Source organism: Hippichthys cyanospilos, chromosome 10 (genome assembly GCF_059441005.1).
Source record: "Hippichthys cyanospilos isolate Australia breed blue-spotted pipefish chromosome 10, RoL_Hcya_1.0, whole genome shotgun sequence".
Lineage (NCBI taxonomy): Eukaryota > Metazoa > Chordata > Actinopteri > Syngnathiformes > Syngnathidae > Hippichthys > Hippichthys cyanospilos.
Window position 1 is genome coordinate 4,997,633 of NC_142378.1, and position 15,327 is coordinate 5,012,959.

Sequence of the window (15,327 nt, forward strand, 5' to 3'; positions counted from 1 at the left end):
AAAGATTGTAACTTGTAATTTTGTGATAAAAGTACCACAACGTATTTTTTGGTAATGTTATTGTTTTTTCTAGGGCAGGTATGACATCACAAACTTCTAGAACTGATGATGAAAGAGATGATGAGACAAAAAGTTGCGTATTTATTGCTTGTTGTATATTTGAAATTTGTCCCACAAACCTGGCATGGACGAGTCACATTTTGCCGAAAAGTTTATGATTTCAACATGTTGAAAAGGAAATGCTATGCTAATATTTAGCTGTATATTAAAGTGCGTGATTTTATTTTGGTTTTCATGAACTTCCTGCTTTGAGTTTTGGGAGCATGTGTTTTTCTCAGGCGCACTTGCCCATGCACATGAGCAGCTCCATGCGAATGGCGATGCGGGTGTGCCAGCCCAGAGGCAGCAGTCGGATGTAGCGCGCCACGATAGGCGGGCGCAGAAGGTTCTGCACCGTGGACGAGCGGTCCGAATTCCCGTAGAACACCTGGGGGGAACCGTTGTGAGTAAAAAGAAAAAAATAGATATGTTTTTATAAATATTGTACCCTGTTGTTGCCCGTCTGGTCTTTGTAGTAGACCCAATTGAGCGCTTCGACCGTGCGGTACTGGACGCTGTACTTAGTGATCCACTCGTCCGAGTCGCAGCGACCCTGCGTCAGGATGCCCGACACCACGCCCACTTCCCGCAGGTCGATCTGCAGCCACTGGTGCTGGTCGTTGTATTTGGACAGCCACGCGCACCTGACGCACACCGTTACATTTTAGTGACACCAAATTGATCTTGCAAGAACTGATGGGCGGACTGGGGTAGCGCCCCCTACAGTATATGTTCGTGTTTTTTCAGTGTATTTCTCAAATTTCAGGAGCTATTTGTGGTTTTAACAGGGTCTCTACAGGTATCTGCTAATTCAATTTAATGCTTTTCAATGTCAAGATAAAAGCAGTTCATTTTTCTTTTCAAATCAAGAGCAAGTGAATTGGAACATGGAGCAACTTATTGCTGAATTGTGTTAGTGAAACGTATGCCGTCATTTTGGGACGTTTTAATCGAATGCAATGCTTTTTAATGCTGTGACAGGAACTGTGCAATTTCTTTTCAAATTAAGAGTAACTTGAAACATGAAACAATGTGAATCTGCAAAACGTTGCATGCCGTCATTTCAGAAACTTTTTTATGGAATGTGATGTGTTTTAATGCTGTGACAGGAACTGTGCATTCTTCTTTTCAGATTATGAGCAAATGAAATGGAACATGAAGGTTTTATCACTGTCCGTCAATGCTACTCTCATTGTATAACTCAGGGAACGTGATGGAAGAAAACGGAAACAAATCTTTTTTTCATGATGTTTATGCCAAACTGGTAGTTGGCAGTGGTGTTAGCATTAGCACTAGCATTATGCCTACTGTATAATGCTATGCTTCACTAATAATTGGACGACACGTGCAAACCGAACAGGGACTTGGGAAAGCAGGACTTGCCAAAATGTCCAAATTACTGACCCGGCAGGTTCCGACAGAACCCCGGTGAGGATTTGTAAGCGAATGCCGCGACGTGTGTCGACAGGCCGTACCCGAAGCCCTGGTTGTTGAGCCGAGCCTTGTTGGGGACCCAGGAGGAGTACCAGCTGCTGTACTGGTCCTGATGGGAGCAGCTGATCTGGTCCGACGTCACCGAGCCGGACTCGAAGCCGAGGGCTCTGTGGTATGGACACTCTGAATGGACGAGAAAAACAGCACTTGACACACATCTGCTTCTTTATATAGGCACGTTTCAAAAAATAATATTTATAAACCCCCTGGGACTCCGCCAATTCATTTGTGTCCACTCTTGTGTCCATTTCGTCTCAGCAAGACAGCAAAGTGAATCGCATCCTGCCCAAACATGTGAGACATCATCGGAAAGGCCGCTACGTCCTCTAGTCGGGACACTAGGACTTGACTAAGTCAAAAGATGGAGACCAAAAGCTATGTCCACTACAGAGGACACAAATGAATAGACTCAGTAATAGGCGGTTGAAAGTCCCAAAACAAACCAAAAAATACATTTAGCCATACAATATAATTCTACAAGTAGATTCCAATTAATTTGTGTTTCATTTGAAAAGAAAAATGCACTGTGCAAGGCATTAAAAAGCTGGAAACCATCTTAAAGGGGTAGTCGAACACCCACATTTTCTCCACAATGTGCCCTTTCTGCCCTGACTTACCCGAATACGGCATTATAATTAATATTACGTACAATATTACCGATGAAAATATTGTATTTTCCTTCCCACCACAGTTGCTCAGGTAACAACCAATCACGGCTCAGCTCGACAATGTCACATGAACAAACTCAGAAAAAGGTGAGCCCTGATTTTCTGTTTCCTGCGCTAAGATTGTGGGGTTTTTTTGTAGTTTTTTTTCTATTATCTGACCTGGCATGCAAGTAAGTTCCGGCAGCGAGTTGGGCGCCACCACGTCAGGGACTCCCGTGGGCGCCGTAGCCTCACAGTTGCACGTACACGCTTGCGCGTTCTTGGCGGTCCACGTCTCCTGAATCCGCTGATCCTCCTCCTGTAGCTCCTCCTCTTCCTGCAGCATCTCCTCTTCCTGCGCCCCGCCAGTTAGGGATACAAATTTTCACTGTCCGACATTGAAAAACTCAAAAGGCATTTTTTTTCTTTTTACCTCCTGAGAGTGAACGGCAGTCAGGACTGTAGCGCGTCCATGCATGCATTGGATGAAAAAAGACATTTCTAAAGCTTTTATAAACAATAGTATAACGTGGTTCCGTCTACAGGGGAACTGATCTATCTATCTATCTATCTATCTATCTATCTATCTATCTATCTATCTAGCTAGCTAGCTAGCTAGCTAGCTAGTTAGCTGTTTATAACTTTGCAGTCCTGGATTTTGCTCAAAAATTAAACCAAAATGGCTGACTACCTGTTCATTTGTTTTTCCTATTCATGTGTCCTGCTATAAAGGACATGTCCAACCAATTTCATATCTACTGGTGAAACTGGCATCCAAGGGTGAGTCACCCCCAAAATGGCTGCCTCAAAATGGCGAACTTCCAGCTCAGATTTGTCGAATTACTTGAGACGTGAAAACTGGCGTCCCCATAACAGCTGCATCAAAACGAAATGGTGGACTTCCTGTTCAGACTTGTCTCATTTCTTGAGACTTTTTCATGCATCCTGTTATTATGGACCTGTCCAACCAATTTTATATCCATTGGTGAAACTGAGGTCCAAGGCTAATTCCCCCCAAAATGGTTGTCTAAAAACGAAATGGTGGATTTCCTGTTTAGATTTTTTGGGGTGTCATTGTTATAGTTTATTTCTTATTCTTATCATTAATATTATTTTTTTTTTTTAATGTAATAGAGCAAATTTGTGGCTCCTTTGTCCCATGGAAAAATAAAATCAAACATGAACAAAAATCTGTATTTCCACTGCAGGGTTTTTGTTGGCTAAAAATGGCTTTTATACTTTTAATAATGATATCAGTAATGAAGTTAGGCGACTTACCGTGCAAGAGGACAAGGAGGAAAAGGAGCGCGGCCCAACGAACGCTGGCCTCCATCTCGCTGCTCGGGCGTGCTGGAAATGGGATGCCAGCCCTGCATGGGATTGCTATTGAGATTACACTAATCCGGTACGCTAAAGTGTGAGGGCTTCATCTAATACGCATTATTGGCTCACGTGCAAAATGACTTCCGCATCTTGTTTACTCCAAGCCCATTGTGTACAAGCAACAGAAAAGCCAGATTGCAAGGTCAAACATCTTCTTTTTGGGATGCCATTTGGGTTGCTGAATATATATATATTTTTAATTAGTTTACATTTTTTTGTTTTGGTGAAATCAAATGCAAAATTAGAAGAGGTGATGTGTTGTTGTTTTTTGTTTTTTTTTACATTCTAGGTCCTTTTTTGTTGCACAATTGAACCTTTGTTTGAATTTTTTTTTTCAACTTTTTTATTTGATCGTTAAACTAGAATGTTAAAGTTAAAAAATACCGTTAGGTTTTTAAAAAATATTAATATCCATATATTTAAATTTTTGATTCAAAAATATTAAAAAATACTTTAAAAAAAGTAAAAAAAAAAGAAACCGGCTAGATTGTATTTTACTGTTGTATTTTAAAAGACCGATATGATATGATTTTTTACTTTAAAAATAACATATTCAGTTTAAGACCCTTAATAATTATCCGTTTGATAAGTAGTTTGGAACAGTAAACAACAAGAGATTAATTGACTTTAAATATTTGTTTATGTGCCTCATTAAATATAATTATGGTACTATTTACACATTTAAAATATTTATATTTTTCATAAACTCAATATTTTTGTTTCGTTATGTATTTCGCCTTTCTCTATTCAAAGCTAATTAAAAGGATGATAACTAAAGGTCCGATTTGATTAATATTTAATTGCTTGTAATTTGTTGATTCAATTTAAGCGGGTTTGTGACAGTTATTCTTTTAGCCTTTTAATTCATAGTCCAATCAGCTTCACCGCTGTTTGATCGACGTCTGTCTCAGCCATACAGTTGACAGTAAGGTGGTAGAGGCGGAAGTACAATCATAAACCAATGAGCGTCGATTTAACCGGTGCCTCTGGCCAATCACAAGCGAGCTTGCGCCAGTCTGTGAGTGAGGGGTCCTGCTCATGGCTGGCTGAATTTTTCTATTTCGGAACTGTGTCAAAATTCAAGGTAACACGTTAACAGGGAGCTTATTTTATTTTATTTTAAGTAGACGTTTAAAGTCGACGCTCTGGGCGTTTGTTGTTGTTTTTTTTTCCCGGGAGGTAGCTTTGGAATTAAGGCATTAACGGTACTTCCCGTTAGCTTGTTTTGCGCTTGAATGCTAATTTGAACATTACTCATTTTTAATATTCGAATAAGCGGTTTCCTATTAAGTGGTCGTCACTGAAGAAATCGGGTGTTTTTTTTACATGTCGCTACATTTTTTTAATTACGTCATACAGATAGCTCGACTGCCTGGTTTATGATATTTCTCATTCAAGTGTTGACTTGACCTCAAGCCACCATTTCCTCTTGCTGTGATGATGAAATCATTTCATTTCAGATGCAGTTCATGCTTCTGTTCAGCAGACAGGGCAAACTGCGCCTGCAGAAGTGGTACGTGCCCCTGTCGGACAAGGAGAAGAAGAAGATCACCAGGGAGCTGGTGCAGACCATCCTGGCTCGAAAAGCCAAGATGTGCAGCTTCCTCGAGTGGAGAGACCTCAAAATTGTCTACAAAAGGTCTGTGGCACTTCCAACATTTTGTTAAATGCAATTGGCTGGCAAGCACAACATCGATTGGGATTTTAAAGGGGCTTCTGGCGCTACTTCCAAAGTGGGAAAATGTTAGACATATTTTTGATCATAAGAGACCCAGAAAAATTCTGGTGTTCACAAGTGAGTAAAAAATGCTTCTCTGCATGGTTGACATATACAAAAGGTGTCAAATTCAAGGCTCGGGGGCCAGACTCAACCCGCCACCGTTTTATGTGGCCCTCAAAAGCAAATCAAGGCAATTTCCACCCCTTGCTAAATCCGTTTCCAAAATTTTAACTTGTCATGTATAGTAAATAATAACGTTGAGATTTGTCTTTGTTTTGACTGATTCTGTTACAGTAATTTCAACAATTAATCAATAAACTCTAATCCTCTACTTATGATTTCAAAACTACTCAGTCGTCAATTTGTTTAAACCAAGTCCATTTTAAAAAATTTGACTTGTTCCGGCCCAATGAGGGAAGTTGTAACTACAAAATGGCCCGTGACAAAATATATACCATTTCATGTCTGATATATAGAATAAAATAGAATTTGCAGCGAACATTTTTTTCTTTTAATCAATCAATTAATTACGCATATTTCAAAAGACATCTTCAAATCTTGAAGGTTCTGTGAGCTTCTTTTGTGGGCCTTGCGTTTCAGTTCTTTCAGAGGTTTTTGAATGGATTCAAGTCAGGTGATTTGAAGATTTGAAGACTGCTTGCTTGGAGGAATGGGCCAAAATCACAGCAAGAGCAATGCATCCAACTAGTTTCTCTCTAAAGTAATTAATGACTTTAGCAACTGAAATAATCACCTACATGATTATGTACGAACATAATCAACTACTTTACCTATTAAGTATCAAAATAATTGATTTCTTTTGGTACTAAAATAATCCATATTGATTAATGTCTAAAGTAATTGATTATTTGAGTGCTCGATCCATTGAGCAGGAACCATTTTCTGACATTCTTTTAGCAAAACACTTTATACATTTTAGCTGAGCAGTTTAGAACTTCAACAAGAGAGCAAAGTGAATTGCAACCCACCCAAGACACAGAAAAGACAAGGATGTCCTCTAACGAGGACACTAGGACTTGGTGTGGTAGCTCCAATGAGTGATAAGATGAAAACCAAAAATAAATGTTCTACAGTGGACACAAATGAGGACACAGATAGACGTGACCATGAGACGATGTGAAAGGGACCCTTGACCTTACATCTACTCTTTTTTCCGATCAATATTGCCGTTTATGCAGGAATAAAAAGTGTAAGAATGCAGAAAAATTGTTCAAAAAGGGCTTCTGCCACTAAATGTTTGGCTTTTCCCGACAGATCGTATTGTTGCTTTACTTCCGAAAGTGATGCGCAATGAGGGAAGGGCAAGTCCCTCGACTGTTGTCCTGGATCCCTTTTATAAAGCCGAGCGCAATATCCGTCTTGGCGTCCTGTTTTTATTAGCCAGCGGTCACATGCTTTCGTAGCGAGCGCGTGAGAGATTATCCCGGATAAAGTAGTCCCCCGCCGCGCGGCGGGAAGAGGCTTAACTCAACAATCGCCTGCAAGTCCTCTCGCAAGGCAAAAGCGCTGTATCAGCGCCGTGACTTTGTACAAAGTGACCAGTAGGCGTGGAAGAGGTGCGCCATAGCCTTTTACTTTCACTGCGCATGCTTTGATCACCGCTGCGTTGAGAACATTCATTTTCAGATACAGTACTTTAAATATTAAATCGATACTTAAGTACTCCTTGGCATTGAAAGAGTTAATAATCCAATTTATTTCACGGACGCCACTTTGAGAACCACTGCATTAAGGACATTAATTTCCATATACTTAAGTATTAAATCGATACATAAGTGTCCGAATGTCCGAACTCTTAAAGAACGTGAAACTACATCCCTGGCATTGAATGAGTTAATATCCTAAATTTCTTCACGGACCTCCTGCAGTCAGGCCACAGACCTTGGGGGTTGCGGACGGATTTTATTGGATTTGATTTTTTTTTTATTTACATTCTTTTTTCTCCCTTGTCGATTTTGAAAACGTCAAATGAATGGGGTTACTTCTGTAAGACATCAGAGCAAGAATTTGGTGAGATGATGTAACCATAATATTTTGCTTCTCCGGTGGAAATTTTCTGAGGGCAACGCTAGTCCGAAACTTGATCTCAAAAGCGCCGTGATGACGCCGCGACTTTGCGTGTGCGCAGATACGCCAGCTTGTACTTCTGCTGCGCCATCGAGGAGCAGGACAACGAGCTGATCACGCTGGAGATCATCCACAGATACGTGGAGCTGCTGGACAAGTACTTTGGCAGCGTGAGTTTAGCGCCACCTGTGGTGGCTTGGCATAGAAAATTGCATCGCAAATCTCATCCGTATAAAACTTGATACAAATGAGTCACAATAAATTGATTTGTTAATCATTTGCTTTGCGTTCCAATTAACTCATTCAATCCCAAAGACGGATTTTCACGTTTTTTCCTTTTTTTGTTTTTTACATTCCAGACATTCAATCTCACATTCTTATTTGTATATTTTTTATATATTTTTTCAAGTGTTTGGCAAAAGGGTTGTTTAAAGATGGCTGGCTCGAAATATATTAAGTACTAAAGTAATCAATTACTAAGTAATGAATTACTTTATCCAATTAAGTACTGAAGTAATGCATTACTTTACTCTATCAAGTACTAAACTATTAAAGGCAATCAATTACATTAATTACTGAAGAACCTTTTACTCTAGTACTTAAAGTAATTGATTACTTTAGTGCCTAATACAATTGATCGTATTCCCGATCACTTTAGCATTTAAGTACATCAAAGTATTTTGTTCCTAAATACTGAAATAATCGATGAGTAAAGTAATCAATGAGTACTTTTATAGTCAAGAACAAAAGTACATACATTGATTTAGTACTTTCTAAAGTAATCAATTAATTTAATAAATAATTACCTGGTATTGAATGTCTAGAAAAAATTATGTCTTTGGGATTGAATAGGTTAATTTGCTCTTAATTCGAAAGGAAAAATGTACTATTCTTCTCACAGCATTTTAAAAGCATTCAATTAGATTAGAAAAGTCACGTGCCACCATCAGAGAACCGCTGACTTACTTACTTTTTGTCCCTCCCAACCTAAAAAAAAACCTTAAGGTATGCGAGCTGGACATCATCTTCAACTTTGAGAAGGCCTACTTCATCCTGGACGAGTTCCTGCTGGGCGGCGAAGCCCAGGAGACGTCCAAGAAGAACGTGCTCAAGGCCATTGAACAGGGCGACCTGCTGCAAGAGGTGAGGAGCACAAAAACAAAGCAACAAAAATCAACAAAACTTTTAGGATCGCTACAACCCTCTCATGGAATTTTGTGCCTGTGAATCAGTAATTTACAAGTTAGTGATAGAACCAGCAATACTGAGAAGCAAAATTGTTTTAAGATTCCACTCCATGTGACTGCTCTTCACTATTATAAAAGTTTCACTGCGCTACACTAGAGGGAGCTCCAGAGGAGAGCACTGAAAGATAAAAGTCTTTGTTTTTAAAGGAAATATATTTTATTTTTTTATTTTATTCTTTTATTTTATTAATTTATTATTTTATCATAAACTACATCAAATGGATAAGTGATTTTTTTTTTCACTTGTTTACATAGTGGTACCTTGATTTATAAGTCTCTCAAGTTCTAGTTTTTTACTTAAAATCCCCAATTTTTTTGTAAAAATAAATAAATAAATAAAATAATAATAGTAATAATAATAAAATTTAGTAAAAAAAAATTGTGAAAAAAGATTACAGGCTAAATCAATGTACAACTGTAAAAATCTCCGCATGCTTGCGTTCCTCGCTTTCCTGTACATTCTTGTGATTTTATTTTTAATCGTGTGTCTTTTCTCTTTGCTTGTGTGCTTTTGTTTGCCTTTTGTGATTTGCAGAACATAGACTCTCAGACACGCATGTTTGCAGGTACACATAGTTCAGTCGCACTAGTGTTAGATGACTAGCTAGTCCGCTAGTTTAGCTTTGAAATTACTATTTGACATATATATATATATATATATATATATATATATATATATATATATATATATATATATATATATATATATATATATATATATATATTTTATTTATTTTTTTCCTGATTAAAATACAAAATTTCTATGATTCAGTACACTAAACGTGAATAAATGTGCAGTGAATATAGAGTAAACACACACCTGGTAAAATACACATTTTAATGATTAAAAAAAATTGTGTTCAATAGCCTGAAAGTGTTTTTAAAATAGTTTAAAACAATGAAAACAACCCTACCTATGAAATCTAACCACAACAAATATCGAAATAGAAAAGCTTATTTATGTTGCGTAATTCATGTCGTTTGGAAGCTCCCTGATGCGTATTGTCTATTGATAGAACCCGAGCGAAAACTGGGGAGGTTTGCCCAGTGACGAGCTGTTGTAAAGGGGCCGCCTCACGTGGGTAAATACTGCACGGATGGATGGTGTGGAACCGCCTCGCCCCCTTTTCCCCTGCATGAGTTGCTCGAAAAGTACGCTACTCACAACAAACGTTTGGCACATTTGGCTTGTGGGTTTAGTTTTCGGACAAAACTAAATTTGCGGTTTGGCCATCGCTGTTTGCTTTGTAAATTTGGGATTTTGCGCCTCATGTAAAGGCATGGACTCGCTGAAGTGAGAATCAAGCGAACTGCAACAAAACAGAAAAAAATACAAGGGCGGCAATGCAATAGCTTTATTAGCTTTACTAGGCTTTTATTTTGAAGTTTGGTTACGCTCCAATTAGCTTGACATATCCAACTCTCCACCAGCTAGTGACTTGAGGATGAGCCGTATGGGGCATTCAAATGTAGTCAGGACATTTCATTGATGCATTAATATTGAAATTACGATTATTCATCATGTTTGGTCAAACATGTCTGATTATTGCCCTTTTTTTAAAACAAGCAGTATTTAAATCAAGGCTTGATACAAATAATAAGAAAAAACTAAAATAAATAAAATAATTTACTAACTTTGCTGAGTGCAAACTGATGACAAAAATGAAGCCTCAGCCTGATCAGAACCAAGCACATTGTTTACTTTTACTGAATAAACCGAATTTATTCCAATTTTTTGCCAATTACGGTATATATTACAAATCAGGTTAGAAACTCAATGCCATTTCACACTGGTAAATAATACATTAGGATGAAAACAGCATTTGTTTCGCAATGTGGGAAACTTTGCCCCCTGGTGGTAGGATGACAAAGTGCTTGTTTTGACATGTAAGGTAGACGGCTTTCTAAATGTTAATATCGCGATCGAGATTAAAATTCGATTAATTGTACAGCCCTACACGCTAGCTAATGTTAGCATGTTATAAAGTGCTGCCGTGTATGCGTTTAGCTCATTAGCATTTTCGTTTGTGTCAGCTATTTCCCTTTGGTATATGTTAGCATATGCAAAGGTTTTGCATTGACAGATCTACCAAAAAAAAATCTCAAGCGTTGACCTGTCCGTGGTGTTAAAAAGTTTGGTGAACTCCCGCTTTAAGCTATCGTAGTCAATGGACTCGCAAAATAATAGTCAGTGTTTCTAAATGCACAAAAGAGCTTGTTTGCGAGCCACCGCATCCTACCGAAAGTCCGTTTGAATATTTTTAATAGCTTCAATGTTCCAGCGCAAGGTCGAGGTGAGCATTAGCGCTGTAATTACACGGCCAACATACCTCGGCGGATTTCCACCCGGCTATTTTTTCATAATAAGCTCTCAATGGAGTATTTGTCAGGCGCGCGCTCATTAGTTTAGTGCCGGCGAGCAGATTTTTCTTTGCAATAATGACGCCCTGTTAAGGCTTTGCCGCCGTTTGCTTATTTTAATTTTTCTTATTTAGTTTTTTTATCTCGGGCCTGTTTGACTCCCAGGTTTCACGGTCCCTAATGTCACTTCAGAGACTTCTGGACTCTTCCAGAACTTGACACGCTGAGGTGAATACTGTCTGTGCTAGGACTAGGGCAGACCTTTAGTGGAAAGTAGTGATGGGACGATGAAGCTTCATGAAGCATCGGTGATGTTATTTTACTTCTCCAGATACTGGTCTGGGTTTAAAGATAAGCACTAGTTTAGTGGAAATGTATTGATTTCCCCCTGTATTTCTCAACCAACAGTGCCATCTAGAGGAGTCAGAAAGTATCACAGGTGCTTCATGAAGCTTCGTTTGTCCAGCACTAGTGGAAATCCTTCTTAGAGCGGCTTCTACCTCAGTTTCACGACTACTAATGTATGCTTCTTGAATCAGTGCTTCATGTGTGGTTCCTCTTCCAGTCTAGTGTCCTCCCGTCTAGTTTTTTTCACCTAATTTTTAATGCTCGCTGTTTTTTTTTGGTTCATTGCTCCTCATGTGATTCTGGTTCCCATTCAACTTTTTTTCCAATCTACTTCAACTCTGTACATCAAAGGTATACTCAGCAGGTCAATCCTGACCACAATGAAAACCAGGCTATTAATTTGTGTCCACTTCAGAGGACCTTTGTTTTGATCTATATCTTTTGACTCATTGGAGCGACACCACTAAGTCCTTTTGTCCCCAGTAGAGTACATGCTGTCCTTTCAAATCATGGCACATGTGTTTGGGTGGGGTGCAGTTGATCTTACGGAGACAAAATTAACACACCGGTTGACACAAAAGAAATGGCCGGCTCTTAGGAGGATTTAGCAAATGGGGCCGTTGGGGTTAAGGGTGCAAATTGGGACACAGCCCTAGACTTCATGTTAATCATTTGAACGGATGAAGCTTGCTGCCGCCATCTAGTGGCGGACTTGCTGAACTCACTTGTAAGGCAAATGTTTGCAGCATTAACTCATTCATTCCAAAATACATATTTTTATGTTTTTTAAAAGTGCAGACGTTCAATCCCGGGTACTCCTTTTTTTTTTTTTCAAATGTTTGGCTCGAAGAGTAATAATGGCTTAAATAACTTTTTTTAATGTTTATTTTATTAGCAAAGGCATGGCGTGTGTGAAGCTGCTGGCGTGTGGCGTTTTCTAAAAGCTTTGTCTCTCTTCCCCAGCCCCGTCATGAGTACTTTAACGTGCCCGTGTACTGAGTGGCGGCTGCCACGCCCGCTCCATGCATGCCCGGCACCCTGTGATGTCACACATTCATTTATCTGTTACGCTGAATCCATTTGTTTCTGAAGCTGTCCGCTTTGTGCATTTTTTTTTTCTGTCCTTGCAACTTTCCAGAAATGGCATATTTTATTTTTTTTCTTGTATGTCATTCATGCATGTTACCTATTTTTTTATGCTGTCTGCAGTTTCTAAATGTTAGGAATTTATTAGTGCAATCTTCACCAGCAAACACAATGCTATAGATAAGTCACTTTCGAGGCTTTTTTTTTTTTATCTTGTGAAGCGTTAAAATGACACGATTATTTGCTATTATTTGCACCGATTATCAATCAAAGGCCTCACTGGCCTATCACGTTTTTTTTTTCTTTATTAAAGAAGCTTTTTAATAACCTTATACACTGAAAAAAGCCACCACATTTACCCAAATAAAATGTAGCAACAGATTACAAGCGATCGTATTAATTCAAAGTAAATAGTATGTAATGAAAATAATTTAATTACACATGTCAAAAATTAATTAAATTATCAATCATTTAATTGACGTTTAAACAACAACAATCATTAAAAATGTAATTAATAATATTGCTTGTAATCTGTTGCCTTGTTTTAACTGATTAAATGTGACATTATATATATATATATATATATATATATATATATATATATATATATATATATATATATATATATATATATATATATATATATTCACATTTATTTAAAAATGCACACATATATATGGGTGAACACGTCTCGTGACCAACCAATCAGCACAGTGTTACGATGTAGTGCAATAGTTTGATGATTTGTAGGTTTATGAATACATATTTTGTGTTTCTTATTCAGCATCCTGTTTTTTCTCTTCTGAAATGAATTTCCATTCTCTTTATGAGTGATTCGAAGGAGTGATGGGAAAACGAGGTCTCGTGTACCACTTGTAATACTTTTTGCGCTCCTCTAGAGGGTGCTCTTTGTTTAACGATAAAGACATTGCAATGGAAATGTTTAGCTTTTTTTAATTGCGTGTTATTGCATTTTTAAATCAGGAGTGCCACCTACAGGAACAGAGAAAATCCAAAAGTGGTTCCTGAGCCTTCATTTTCACTTTACTAGTTTTAAGTGTAAGCTATTTATGTGTGTCTGATCAAATGTGTTCTCGTCTTGACTTTGTGCCCATGCTGCTGTTAGGACGTCAAAGTAAGTGCTGCTTCTTTTTGCTAACGTGCTACTTGACTGCAATTGGATGACATCTACTATACGAAATATTCGCAAATTATTTTTAAAAAAAAGAAGAAGCTATTGACTTATTTTTTATTATTTAATATTATTAAACTTTGATATAGAAAGTTTTTTTCCACAAAAGTAATTTTTTATGGTCAAAAATGAAGAATTATAAGATGTGTAACTACCATTTATTTTAAGTTATGTTTTATAACTGGCTTTACTGCATACTAATTAGAATACATACATATTTATCTGCACTGTATTAATTTTACGTGTACTATTGTAAAAACAAACTTGTGTTGCATGCATGTGCAAAGAGCCAATGTCGCATAATGATGACATCATCAAAGTGTGCATATACTGTATAGTGTTTGTTTTTGCAGGACGGAGAGGTACCACGCAGTGTTCTGGAGGAAATTGGATTGACATAAAAAAAAAAAAAAATCCGCACGCACAAGTCACCGCCCCGTTCAGGATAACTTGACATTTTCCCTGCAACATTTTTTTTTTTTTTTTATCCCTGAAATGATGTAGCACTTTTTATATGCAATTCTTGACAATTACCAATGATAGAATTTACATAACCAAAGCTGGTGCATCCACTCTAATGAGCAATATGTGTTGTGCACATAAAAAGGGAAGTCTAAAGTATTACAATAACAGAACCAAAGAGTTTGTTTCGTATTTTTTGATACTCTTACTTTACACTGGAAGGCACTGCCGGAGTGGACATAAGTCACGTCACAATGTCACGTCAAATGTTACACTGGACATATTAAAATAATTCAAATATGACATCACAACACCAAACTTTTCTGTGTCATTCTTTTGCAAAGCATTCATATATAGGCCTAAATTTTTTAAATTTATATATATATATATATATATAAGTTTTACTAAGTCAACCAATCACCATCTTTGTATATGTTTTTAGTCATTTTTTTGGTCTTTCTTTTTGAGTGATCATGTTTATTTTTTCCCCACATGTTACATGAAATAAATAAACTAAACAATTTAGATTCGTAACCACACTTTCGTGAGGGCACCAAGTGACGTTGAATTTTTCCATCCTCTGATTGGCTGAAGCCCCGATACTGCTGCAAGACGGCAAGACTGTATAGATAATTACTGACAGGTGACAAACGTGACGTCACGAGACCACGTTACCAGCATGAATCTTTCACGGGACAACAAGCACGTGAAAAAGTTTTTGGGGCTTATGTGAACAAACAAGCATCGGAACGATATCCGAAGTACAATACATCAAATTGTCGTGAGCACCTTGCTGAAGGTAAGCTACCCTCCTTAGATTTTTACTTTCTTCATCCAGCAACCCAAAACTTGATTTGTAGTCAAATAATATGAAAAGGCAGCGATCGGTTCACACTAGTGTGTCACGCGCATGGCTAAAATTGCGAGGCACACACGGCAAAAAGTAGGTAAATAAATGAATGCATCAATAGTAAATACGCAAACGTCGATTATATCGATACTGGATTGACCTGCGCCGTCCTAATAAACGGATTTGCCACAACTAGCTAGCGCTAGCTAACCCATTGCAGCCAGCCAAAGTGAAAATTGGACAAAAGGCAACTCTGGCCCAAAAGTTTTCTTTAAAGTTGTGTATGTTTTTTGTCATTTCATAATATATTTTGTGATTTTCTTTTTTTTTTTTTTGCACAGCTTCAAGTT

General features: G+C 37.8%; 2 protein-coding genes across 6 annotated transcripts; one reads left to right on the top strand and one right to left on the bottom strand.

Moving 5' to 3' along the window:
* Positions 1-118: 118 nt before the first annotated feature.
* LOC148416712 (retinoschisin-like) lies at positions 119-3,605 on the bottom strand. Its single transcript, XM_088425402.1, has 6 exons — positions 3,519-3,605; positions 2,674-2,699; positions 2,421-2,595; positions 1,575-1,716; positions 548-743; positions 119-487 (listed from the first exon to the last, which is right to left on the bottom strand). The coding sequence occupies exons 1-6, from the start codon at positions 3,571-3,573 to the stop codon at positions 335-337; spliced, it is 747 nt and encodes a 248-aa protein (XP_088281528.1). The 5' UTR covers positions 3,574-3,605; the 3' UTR covers positions 119-334.
* Positions 3,606-4,630: 1,025 nt separating this feature from the next.
* Positions 4,631-14,438, top strand: LOC148416713 (AP-1 complex subunit sigma-2). 5 transcript variants are annotated; one of them, XM_088426192.1, is made up of 8 exons: positions 4,631-4,707; positions 5,084-5,262; positions 7,493-7,601; positions 8,437-8,574; positions 9,214-9,244; positions 11,205-11,267; positions 12,351-13,608; positions 14,019-14,438. In XM_088426192.1, exons 2-6 carry the CDS (start codon positions 5,084-5,086, stop codon positions 11,264-11,266), a joined length of 519 nt encoding a protein of 172 aa, XP_088282318.1. In that variant the 5' UTR covers positions 4,631-4,707; the 3' UTR covers position 11,267; positions 12,351-13,608; positions 14,019-14,438. The 5 variants fall into 5 exon arrangements, with proteins under 5 accessions (XP_088282318.1, XP_088282319.1, XP_088282320.1 ...); XM_088426193.1 differs by lacking the exons at positions 9,214-9,244; positions 14,019-14,438 and having other exon boundaries at positions 12,351-12,805; XM_088426194.1 differs by lacking the exons at positions 9,214-9,244; positions 11,205-11,267; positions 12,351-13,608.
* Positions 14,439-15,327: the final 889 nt, after the last annotated feature.

What these genes read in the sequence shown, in the direction of transcription:
- LOC148416712 (XM_088425402.1), bottom strand. Translation starts at nt 3,573, where the DNA reads ATGGAGGCCAGCGTTCGTTGGGCCGCGCTCCTTTTCCTCCTTGTCCTC. An exon ending in CTCAACAACCAGGGCTTCGG is followed by an intron (nt 744 to 1,574) that starts GTACGGCCTGTC and finishes GGTGTGCGTCAG; the next exon opens with GTGCGCGTGGCTGTCCAAAT. An exon ending in ACCAGACGGGCAACAACAGG is followed by an intron (nt 488 to 547) that starts GTACAATATTTA and finishes GGTTCCCCCCAG; the next exon opens with GTGTTCTACGGGAATTCGGA.
- LOC148416713 (XM_088426192.1), top strand. Translation starts at nt 5,084, where the DNA reads ATGCAGTTCATGCTTCTGTTCAGCAGACAGGGCAAACTGCGCCTGCAG. An exon ending in CTCAAAATTGTCTACAAAAG is followed by an intron (nt 5,263 to 7,492) that starts GTCTGTGGCACT and finishes GCGTGTGCGCAG; the next exon opens with ATACGCCAGCTTGTACTTCT. An exon ending in TCAGACACGCATGTTTGCAG is followed by an intron (nt 9,245 to 11,204) that starts GTACACATAGTT and finishes TTTGACTCCCAG; the next exon opens with GTTTCACGGTCCCTAATGTC.